Source organism: Patiria miniata, unplaced genomic scaffold (genome assembly GCF_015706575.1).
Source record: "Patiria miniata isolate m_02_andy unplaced genomic scaffold, ASM1570657v1 HiC_scaffold_13, whole genome shotgun sequence".
Classification (NCBI taxonomy): Eukaryota; Metazoa; Echinodermata; class Asteroidea; order Valvatida; family Asterinidae; genus Patiria; species Patiria miniata.
The window spans coordinates 3,852,866-3,863,663 of record NW_024037051.1 but is presented as its reverse complement, the minus strand read 5'-3'; the positions used below and the strand labels follow the sequence as shown (position 1 = coordinate 3,863,663).

General features: G+C 40.6%; 1 protein-coding gene across 1 annotated transcript; it reads left to right on the top strand.

Moving 5' to 3' along the window:
- The first annotated feature begins 2,447 nt into the window (after positions 1 to 2,447).
- LOC119720163 (sushi, von Willebrand factor type A, EGF and pentraxin domain-containing protein 1-like) lies at positions 2,448 to 10,142 on the top strand. The gene is made up of 7 exons (XM_038189729.1): positions 2,448 to 2,605; positions 2,772 to 2,853; positions 3,822 to 3,905; positions 6,134 to 6,385; positions 7,542 to 7,610; positions 8,975 to 9,005; positions 9,189 to 10,142. Exons 2-6 carry the CDS (start codon positions 2,793 to 2,795, stop codon positions 8,980 to 8,982), a joined length of 474 nt encoding a protein of 157 aa, XP_038045657.1. The 5' UTR covers positions 2,448 to 2,605; positions 2,772 to 2,792; the 3' UTR covers positions 8,983 to 9,005; positions 9,189 to 10,142.
- The last annotated feature ends 656 nt before the right edge of the window (positions 10,143 to 10,798 follow it).

Sequence of the window (10,798 nt, the reverse complement as noted above, 5' to 3'; positions counted from 1 at the left end):
CTGTTAATGATGATGTTAATTTACTGTTAATGATGTATTCTCGTACACTATACATGTACATGTATTTGTAACAATAGTGATAATAATCGTCTTATTTGAACAGCGCCCCCATTGAAAAGATGGTACGAGCCGAGCCCTCCTCCCCCTCCCCCCTCCTTACCTATTGGTTTTCGGAGGCCTAGTGTCCGGAGAAAAAAACCGTCTGCATTTCATAATTGTTTGCTGATTTGAACAGCGCCCCCATTGAAAGGATGGTACGAGCCGAGCCCTCCTCCCCCTCCCCCCTTCTCACCTATTGGTTTTCGAAGGCCAAGTGTCCGGAGAAAAAAACCCGTCTGCATTTCATAACTGTTTGCTAATGAACCCCCCCCCCTGCACAAATTCCTGGATCCGCCCCTGGGACCGCTGTATTTAGGTCTTCTCATCGGGGGAGGAGCCAGAGGGGGAAAACTGTGACTCAAAAGGCAAACAAAATGTACTGACTTCTCCGAGAGCTTATCTTTCAAGCGGAAAATTCATCTAAACAACGTAATCCCCATCTTGGAACAAACACCAATCGGTCAAAGAAATGCCCAAACGAGGCCATCAAGCTACATGAATTGCCAATAAGAGAGTCCTTGGGGTGTCCACAATGAAACTGCGCCATGTGTTTGCTCGCTCGGGGATTGCTTTGTGCCAATGGAGCCTGAAAGTTCCCTCATGGTGGCCGCCGCTTCAGGAACCATTGAATAGGAAAAGTAACGTGCAAAATGTCCAGCATTTGCTATTATTTTTTGTACAGTGATTTCTTAACAAGATAACCATCCTCGAAAAGGGCCTTTGTAAAATTGCAACCTGCATCTCAATTTATGGAAACTCACCTGACGTGAAAGAGAAAATATCGTGCCAAAAATTGACTTCTCACTGCCGAAAATTTAAATTATTTGTGGACTATCGGTGTACTTGGCTGAACATGGAATAAAAAATGGCGCTCATTAGGTGAAAACTGAAACTTTTAAATAGAAGACTGAAATATCCCTTAGGATAGATATTTTTTGAATAAACTTGAAAGACTCATTAGTATTTACAAACAAATCTAAAATGACCGGTGATATTAGGAGTGTATTCAAGCCAGCCCGACTAAATCTAGAACCCATTGGCTGTAGGTAGGGAAATTTCGCATCGTTTGTTTATGGTTCTCACAAAAAGTCCGCGATGTGGCAACGTAAACGGACAAGGTGACCCATAGGAACAAAAATGCCGGAATGTGAAAGGTTGTACATGAAATTCGTTTTCACCCATCTCGAAGTGATTTTTCATCATTATTTTCATCAAATATACCAATTAAGATAGAATTCCGACATGAATGTTGACGGGGTGATTACTGTTAGAGATCATTCTGCCCAAAATATATAGCAAGGGAAAGAGCAACCCAGTGTAAACTGGGCATAACAGGCCGCGCAAGAGGTCTATAGAAGCTTGCCGCGTGTCTTCTCACTTTCAGACTCGATTGTGTCCATCTTAGAGTAGGTGACCTTCTATTCGGTATCCATTCGTGGGCAAGAACGGCTTCGTCCTCGCACCATTGTTACGCACTAATGGCGTGCACCTTTAGCATTGTTCATAAGTCACGAAGTTTCAAGACGATCAGAGGGATACTTGTCTCATCAGTTGCTGATCTTTCCAGCTGATCAAACCTCATTCCCGGTGTTATGCCCCAACTGTGCCACTGCGCCAATTATGGCCCATCCACAGTTGGGTAGTCCTAACTATAGTTTGACCATACAGTAAGGCATGTATAACACTATAGCCAAACTATAACTGTTGGGAGTACCCAACTATGTATGAGCCATTGGCTCAGTTGCCACAGTTGGGGTGTACTACACCGGTACTCAATCTTTGCAAGGAATCACCATCTTCGAACCAAAGCAGGGGCGTAAACAAGGGGTGACACATTGGGGAAGGTTGCGCCCCCTTGTTACCCCCCCCCCCCCCCTAAATACAGAGTTTTCAGGCAATCAAAAACGAGCTTTTTATCGTTAAAAACACATTGAATATGCCCCTCCAGAAAAAAGGGCCCTTATAAGTAGTGGTCTTACTAGGGTGACAATTTTGAGGGGGCACACTTTGGGGGAGGGGGGGGGGGTGGACAATGTTTTCAAGGTGGCGGCCGGGGGACACCTGAAGGCAGGTGATGTGATATATACTTTTGTTTATTTCAAGATTTCATATGCGGGGCACCCGAGGGGCACGGACGTCCGTTACCACCCCCCCCCCCCCCCTTGTGATAAACCTTTTTGTGGGGAACCTTGTGCCTGGATTAAGCACAATTATCTTTGGCCGAGGCCATAAGAAACAATAGCTGTCGGTTAGGCTTATATTGTGCTCCAATGATACTCAGTTGCCTCATTGGACACGCTTTGTGAGGGTTTCCACACTTGGGTGAGCATAATTCATGATCCGATCAGACAGGGTGTGGTTTAGGTAGCTTGGCATAGCTTCGTTTAGCAGTTGAGACGGAAGCAGTGTAACGGCGGACAGCTCTCGGCCTTATAAATTATTTTGGACTCGCGTCTTGTCTATCTTCGTGATAAGTGATAACATAGAGAGTTTCATAGTAAACAAGGTTTGCGATAGTTGATTTTGTGAATTATTCATTTTTTTTCTCGAACGGATATTATCTCTGTTGTACCCAAAAGGGAGTCGGGTATTTTTTCCGGTTATTTGTAACTCGATCGAACCGAAATCAGTAGGCCTAACCAGTGTTATGTGTGGGCTTTAATCCTAAACAGACGAATCCTCAGTCGCTCAAAATGAAGGTGTTTCTTCTTGTCGTCTTCGTCGGCCTTGCCAGTGGTGCTTATGCCTACCCCGGTGAGTATCTCTATATCCGTTCAAAGCCTTAACTTTTAGGCCGGAATTGATCAATATGAGATCCATTTGGTTCGAATAGTGCAACCTGACGCCACCTTTTCCTTCATATATCATCAATGAGGGTCAGTCATTGCAAAAACGATAAGACATGAATCTATAGGACATTTCCAATTGTGTTAGGGTAATCCTTACATTTAGGACCCCGTTCATATATAAGGTTAAAAGACTTACCAAACAGCTGACTAAATGACACTCAAAAGTGACATTCTGATATTTCTTGACACATTTTAACTGTTGGCAATGACACCGTCTTGAATATCAGCAGGTTTAATTTTGTGGAAAGAGGGCAGGGCTTTGATTTATGAGGAGTAAGAGACGACGATGACAAACAGAAAATGACTAAAAAACAAGAGGGCGAACTGCAAAAAAAGGTAGAAAAGTCACATTTTCTTTGAAAGTGCTTTCACAATTACAACTAACATGAGTTTATCTGAGGATAAAAAAACTGCTTCAGCCTGCAAAAGTCACTTTGGCACTGCACAGTCATCTGCAAAAGTCAGTTTTGAACATACTTCGTAAAAATAGAAGGATAAATAGAAGTCCGAAAGCTAAGGATTACCTTTGTTAGGGAATACTTAAATTGTATTGACTCTACATAGACTTTGTTCACACCCGCTGAAGTGGCGTCAGGTTGCAACATTCTTTCCACACATTTTTGTATACTCATATTCCGAATAGAAACAACATGGGAAAACATGTTTTCAAGGATTAAGTCGAGAAGGCAATTGGTAAATGCGTCACGCATTGCTCATATTACACAAACTATTTCTTACACTTTTCACAAACATGTACTTTTTGATAAGTAAAAGACATCGTGGAAAGAATTTACGAATATAAGAAAAACAAGCAGAATATTGTTATACACCGTGATATTATTATTATTTATAATTTGGTTTGGATTTGTCTAGCCAGGGAAGTGGAGGAGCGCAGCCTGGATGACTTGAAGGCAGAACTGATCCGTACTTTGGAGGAAAGGTATCCCCAGCGTGATGGTAAGTCCGATATACAATATATCACGGATCCTAGACTCCAGGATAAACGACTCGGCCCAACTCCTGGTTAGACGCGTGATAACGGCCTGTACTGGTGGCAAATACCATGAATACTTTTCAACAAAGACCACTGCGCGCGGTGGCTTTCAGATTTGCAAGGCTCTGCGCCCGATCTGGCCTCGAAGTCCGTCAAGCCAGCGAATTATATTTTTGAATATTCATGAGTCTACGTTTTTGGTCTTTATTATTGAATCCTGATAAGTGATAACTACAAAACCATGGTAATGCCGAGCACAATATCTTTAGCTTTAAGATGAACAATGAAATGTCGCTTTTGTTTCATCGGTTCAGCATCACATCTCTCTAAAACCTTTTTAAAAAAGCCTCATTAAAAACAAAATTTGGGTAAACGGTGTTCTCCTCGAAATTTTACGTTTATTTCCCGGGTAAATACTTCATCTATGACGACAAAAACTGCACAATACCATCTGTTATATCCTGAAGTATTTATTTTTTAAATAATTTGGAACAATTATATCTTAAATAAGAAGTTTTAGTTACAGTTTTATGAATATTTCCGTTTGAGATGTCGTGCAAAAAACCAACATTATTATTATTATTATTATTATTATTATTATTACTGGAGCTCAGAACAGTCGTTTATCCTGGTGTCTAGGATCCGTGGTTAATTCATTGTGCCATGTGTTCCAATGGTTGTAATCAAGAAGAGTTGTTTCTCAGGAATATTCTAAATCCTGACCATTTATTACCTGCGCCATTACAAGGAGGTTATGTTTTCATCGGATTGGTTAGTTTGTTGGTTGGTTGGTGGGTTGGTTGGTTTGTCTGTTAACAAAAGATCAAAATGCTATTGACGGATTCGCATGAACATTGTTTTTGGGTGGTCCTTGGTACAAGTATACAGATCAATTATATTTGGATCCAGCATTTTGAATTAAGGATTCTTCACCATTTATGCAAGTATTTCATTTGGGTGTGCTGACAATATGGCGGGGAAGCGTTTAACCTTGGCGGAGATTAACGCTCTCTGAGTGCTTTCTAGGAAATACTGGTATTTTGTTCCTGTGACACAACACCAATGCATGCGGAAATCCCTGAAAAGTTGTGTTTTCTTAATTTCAAGTTCAGACTGAATGTTTTTCTTCACTTGATAATCGCTATGGAAGCTACACTGGGTTTCTAACTGGAATTGGATTTAAAAAGAAGAAGAAAACCCTGAATTATGTATACCTCTACTTGTCTAGTTATCCAGTAATTTGTTAGGCGAAATTAGCAAAGAGTCTGTCCTAAAATGAATGCAGTGTTTTCATAGGCCATGAAAACAGTTCATAGGTCATGCACTTTGACCTTTTTAGTTTTACCCAATTATTACACAATTAAAACAATAATTATATAATGTCGTCAAATCCACTGGCTGAGAAATAACAACGTTTACATAATTCTATTCAAAAGTTGATTGTCGACTGCAGTATACGGCCGAACATTCATGTACAGATATAGGGTTTCCCAGAGTTGTAACGAGTCACTGATTTTTGTGACTCGAGTCGAATCGAGTCATTTTAAAGAAGTGACTCGAGTCCAGTCGAGTCATTAGGTCGAGAAGGTCGAGTCGAGTTGAGTCGAGTCACAGTGTGTGGTCGAGTCCAGGCAAGTTTTTAGCTCGAGTCAATTTGGAGTCACAAATATTTGAACACTATTAATAAACACAGGAGAGAGAGAGTCCATTTTTTTTTGCTTTTTAATGTTACTTTCGGGCTACTACCTGTGGTGACACCCCTTTTTTGCTCTTAATGAAAATAAAAAGGGGGTGCCAGCTGATCGCCATTCAACTAATGGGGATACTGATCAAACATGTATATGTATACATTATTCGCAAACATTCTAACGTGACGCGAACAAAAACCGGCACCGGCGTAGGCCTAAGTCATTGCAAACAAAGTTTCGCAAAGTTTTGATTTTATTTTTGAGACTCGAGTCTTATTAGCCCTCTCGAGTCGAGTCGAGTCATTCTGATGAGGGACTCAGTTGAGTCGAGTCAATTGCTCGCACAGACTCAAATCGAGTCGAGCCATTTGCCCCTAAGGACTTGAGTCTAGTCGAGTCACCCAAAATTGTGACTCGAGTCGGACTCGAGTAGAGTCATTGACTCGAGTCATTACAACTCTGGGGTTTCCTATTGCGTGGTTTCTGCTTTATTCTTTTAATAGTTGATTACATCGCTCCGTATTTCACATTTTGCCCGGCTGATATCACTGTGAGTGCGCCACCTGGTTCCGACTCGGCCCAGGTATCCTGGGAGGATGCCATCGTCACTGACAACTCTGGCGTACAACCCAAGGTGGAAATGTCGCCGCCCAACCCAAACCCATTCAGCGTCGGGCAGCATTTGGTCAGCTATAGAGCGACTGATGGGGCTGGCAACGTGTCCTCGTGTGTTTTCGTTGTCACGGTTGTGAAAGGTCAGTGCTTCGATCCCATTTTCAAAATTGAAGTTTCTTATAGGCTGGCATACAGGGTGAGTCAAAAAAAGCGAAACCCAAATGTTTGGACTGTTGTTTTAGTAGAGTTCTGCGTGTAGCACTTTCAAAATCTGGGATTATGAAAGCCCAATTCATAAGCTTTCTTTTAGTACAAGCATCATTCAAATCACTCATGTACTTTTCAAGTAACTGAATTTTAAACACAACAAACGTTTTGAAGTGCTGTCCACGGATCACAAAAAGGTAAGTGTTCTTCCAGTAAAACGAAAACAAATCACATAGGTTTGTGTGTAAATTGTTTTCGTTTTGCTGAAAGAACGCACACCGTTTTGTGATCCGTGGACAGAACCTGTGTTTAAAGTTCAACAACTTGAAAAGTACATGAGTGATTTGAATGAGTTTTGTACTTAAAGAAAGCTTATGAATTGGACTTTTATTACCTAGATTTTGAAAGTGCTACATGCAGAATTTCAATAAAACAATAGTCCCGACATTTGGGTTTCGCTTTTTTTGACCCTGTATATTTTTTTATCACCCCTGAGATTTCCAGAAAGTTCATGAGACTGGTCTTGGTTTTTCCTGAACTGTTTTATTAAAGATTCCTTAACTTAAAAGCCAAGGTTATTTCTTGTTTTTTATCAAAGTATAAGTCTCCTCCAAGCTTAGCTGCGTATTCATCACTGCACTCGCTTTTATATTTTATAGTTCCCTCATACAGTTGTCCGGAAAAAAGTTAAACATAGAAAATTGGGGTGGTGTAAATTTTGACTCAAAATTCAGAATAAAGTCATTCAAAGTTAATGACGGTCGGACTAGTTGTCGAGAGACAGCTGTTTAAAGAAGGCACTTCCTAATCAACTTCACCAAAAAGGGATGTCAAATATTTTCCATACATTTTAAGAGGAGTAGAAAAATGCACAAAATATGTTCCTCAGAAAAAATTCACTTCATGGGCCCTTTCATTAGCCAAAAAAAAAAAATTAAACACTCACTTCTCAATGATTTCTTTTTTGGGGGGGATGTAAATTTTGACTCAAAATTCATAATAAAGTCATTCAAAGTTAATGACGATCAAACTAGTTGTCGAGCGACAAGATTGCAAATAACATGATTCTGTGAATGTTATCTACAATAGCGGGAAAGCGCAGTCTGGATGACTTGAAGGCAGATCTGATTCGTGCTTTAGAGGAAAGACTCACCGAAGGTAGGTCGGCTGTTGTTAACGAGGGGAAAAAAGCCCGTTAACGCTAACCTCTACAGGGTGAGTAAAAAAAAAACGAAACCCAAATTTCGGGACAATTGTTTTAGTGAAGTTCTTCATGTAGCACTTTTAAAATCTAGGATATGAAAGCCCAATTCATAAGCTTTCATTTAGTAAAAAAAATATTCAAATCACTCATGTACTTGTTAAGTTACGGAATTTTAAACACAACCACCGTTGTAAGGTTCTGTCCACGGATCACCAAAAAGTTCCGTGTTCTTTCAGCAAAACAAAAACAAACCACAAAGGGATGTGTGTGAATTGTTTTCGTTTTGCTGAAAGAACGCACACCTTTTTCTGTGATCTGTGGACAGAACTTTAAAACGGTGGTTGTGTTTAAAATTCCGAACTTGAAACCCGAGTGATTTGAATGATTTTTGTACTCAAAGAAAGCTTATGAATTGGGCTGTCATAACCTAGATTTTCAAAGTGCTACATGAAGAACTTCACCAAAACAATAGTCCCGACATCTGGGGGTTTATTTTTAATCACCCTGTATAGGCACGTTTGGCTAAGAACCATCTGCCATCCTTCCAAATCCTCCAACAGCCACCATGTAAAAAATGGATGCAGCATCAACCCTCCAAAACCATCCGTTATTTCTTGAATGTGTTCATTGGTGGCGTGACTACTGCCTCACTAACTATTCTGACTAAAAATGATACTCACGCTGGAGCAGTATGGATGATTTCCAGATGCAGTGAGAATGATATCTGGCATCCAGGCATAATTTAAGCGTAGCTATCCGCTCCGTTCACAAGTAGGGCCTCACCGGCAAGTTGGGGGTGACCGACCGACACCATGATCCAGCCAGACTGTGATTCATTTGCCGCGAAGAGCGCGGCCGCTGCGTGTAGTACATGTAGTACAAATCCCCTGGTGTACGTGCGTCACACACAAGAACGGTGTGCGTCAACCGGCGAAATCGGATGATATTATGCTTTCCATGCATTGCACGAATGTAAAATATTCATTATTTGTTTTACAAAACTTCGAATAAATCCTCGTCTTCTGATTGGTCAGAGACACCAAGAGTGTGACCGTCCGTGCAATGGAACTTCACCCATCGGAACTTTTTTGCTGTGCGGTCGCGCCGTGCGTTGGGACGAATAATTATTATTCAATGCACGTGATCCACGACCCACCAATCAGATGACGGGGACTTATTCAGGCGTTGTATAATGCTGGTTATTAATAAGTGTATGTAATGTCGGGGGGGGGGGGCGGGTGTTAATAATTGGCATCTGAAAATTGGCATCTGAACAGAAATAAATATTATAGCCTATTTTTTGTTTATATCTTTGCAGCTAATTAAACGTGATACAGAGTTGGAACAAGGTAAGTATACAGCTAACATTGAAAAAATCTCAATCACACGTTTTTTTTCTGTAATTGGGGTGGGGCCTATTAAATTCGTCATGGGTTATGTAACTAATGAAGATTTAATGTCCGCAGAACTGTTATCATTGTTAATAATCTTAACTTAAAGCCCCTGTGCTATATTTTGTTTTTCACATGCAGGACAACTCCTACACGTATAACCACACTGATGCATGGATGGCGTCATTGAAGACTACAGTAACCCACCACGACTTCTGAGCAATAACACTTTATGATAATAGGGTTTTGGGCTTAACTACTAACACTTTTAAATTTGATTTCTGCGTGTTACTGAAGATCGTATTGACCATTCATGCCGCTATAACATTTTATATTCACCCCATTGAAGCGACACTATGTCCTGAAAAACGCCCTATTGGGCTACAAAACGCATTTTAAACGTAAAAAGCCATTTAAATGGAAAGAGAATTTAAAAGCAAGATATAAGCGGCCACACAATTACAACCATCCTTTAGTTTGTGTTATTCTTGTGAGAACGAATTTCGGGTGGACATTTTGACTCAGAAATCGCATTCACAGCCGACATGCTGCCGACATGCGAGAAAACATTTGTGTACGTCAGAGACAACCCCCCCCCCGGATTTTTCGTCTTTTCTATCTCAAGAACAGTGCGACAATAATAATTTCCTCTCAACCGGAAGGTTTTGAAATAGGATAAGTAAACATCTTAAACATACAAATCTCGGCAATTATCAGGACAATGGGAGCCTTCAAATAAGTTTGCCTTCAGTGTATTCAATTTTATTCTTCAACAAAAACATTTTACCGCAATTAAGAAACTTCAACTAACTTTTGATCTTAATTCAGTTATAGAAAATAGGGCCGGTGCGATATGGAATAGTGATATACTGATGACAATTTGGTTCTATACATTTCAGTTGTATGCATCTGCTCCTAATACATTTGCTAACGAGTTAAAACTAAAAGCCATTTTCGTAATGAATAATTGAAATAACTAAGAAGAAACAGTACTAATCCAGTGTGTACTGAATTCAGATTAAATATTTTCCTGGTGCATGATTGTCAGTACGCTGTTTCCTTTTTATAATAAAAGAGAGATACTGAAAATTGCTATATTTTTTGTATTGTTTCCTTTTTATCCCAATTTATTTACCACAATCACGTGAATCATATAGCACGCAACATGAATTGGCGTCGGGGGGGGGGGGGCGCAAGGGGCGATTGCCCCCCCCCCCGGAAAAGCAAAAAAAAAGAGAAGAAACGGGAACAAAAATAAATAAAAAGAGGCGCTAAGTAATAAGGCTGTTAATTTAATTGGTGTGGGCATAATGTCCCCGAATTCCCACCCCCGAAAAATGATAAATCGATAATTGCTGGAAAATACAGGGATTTTGGGGGAAATGTGCTTTGCCCCCTCTATAGGATACCCTGGCGACGCCCATGAATGTATTAATTGTCGTGGATCAGCTGAATTAATTTTTCAAGTTCGGAATCAGGGTGTGCAGAAAACGCCAGAGGGGTGAAATGACGGGGGGGGGGGGGGGTGTTGAAGAGGTGCCGTTTCACGCGAACTTGAAAGCGTAGGCCTATAGATATACAAAATATACGATACTTTCTAACTACGATCTAACAAGGGCGGGTCCAGGGGGGGGGGGGGCCAACCCCAACCCCCCCCCAAAAAAAAGAATCAATTTCTTTTTTAGTGACTTCGCAATAAAGGCAGGCAATGAGTGCACCACCATCTTCTCCTAAAAAAACATTGGCCAAAG

What these genes read in the sequence shown, in the direction of transcription:
- LOC119720163 (XM_038189729.1), top strand. Translation starts at nt 2,793, where the DNA reads ATGAAGGTGTTTCTTCTTGTCGTCTTCGTCGGCCTTGCCAGTGGTGCT. An exon ending in TGGTGCTTATGCCTACCCCG is followed by an intron (nt 2,854 to 3,821) that starts GTGAGTATCTCT and finishes GGATTTGTCTAG; the next exon opens with CCAGGGAAGTGGAGGAGCGC. An exon ending in CGTTGTCACGGTTGTGAAAG is followed by an intron (nt 6,386 to 7,541) that starts GTCAGTGCTTCG and finishes TATCTACAATAG; the next exon opens with CGGGAAAGCGCAGTCTGGAT.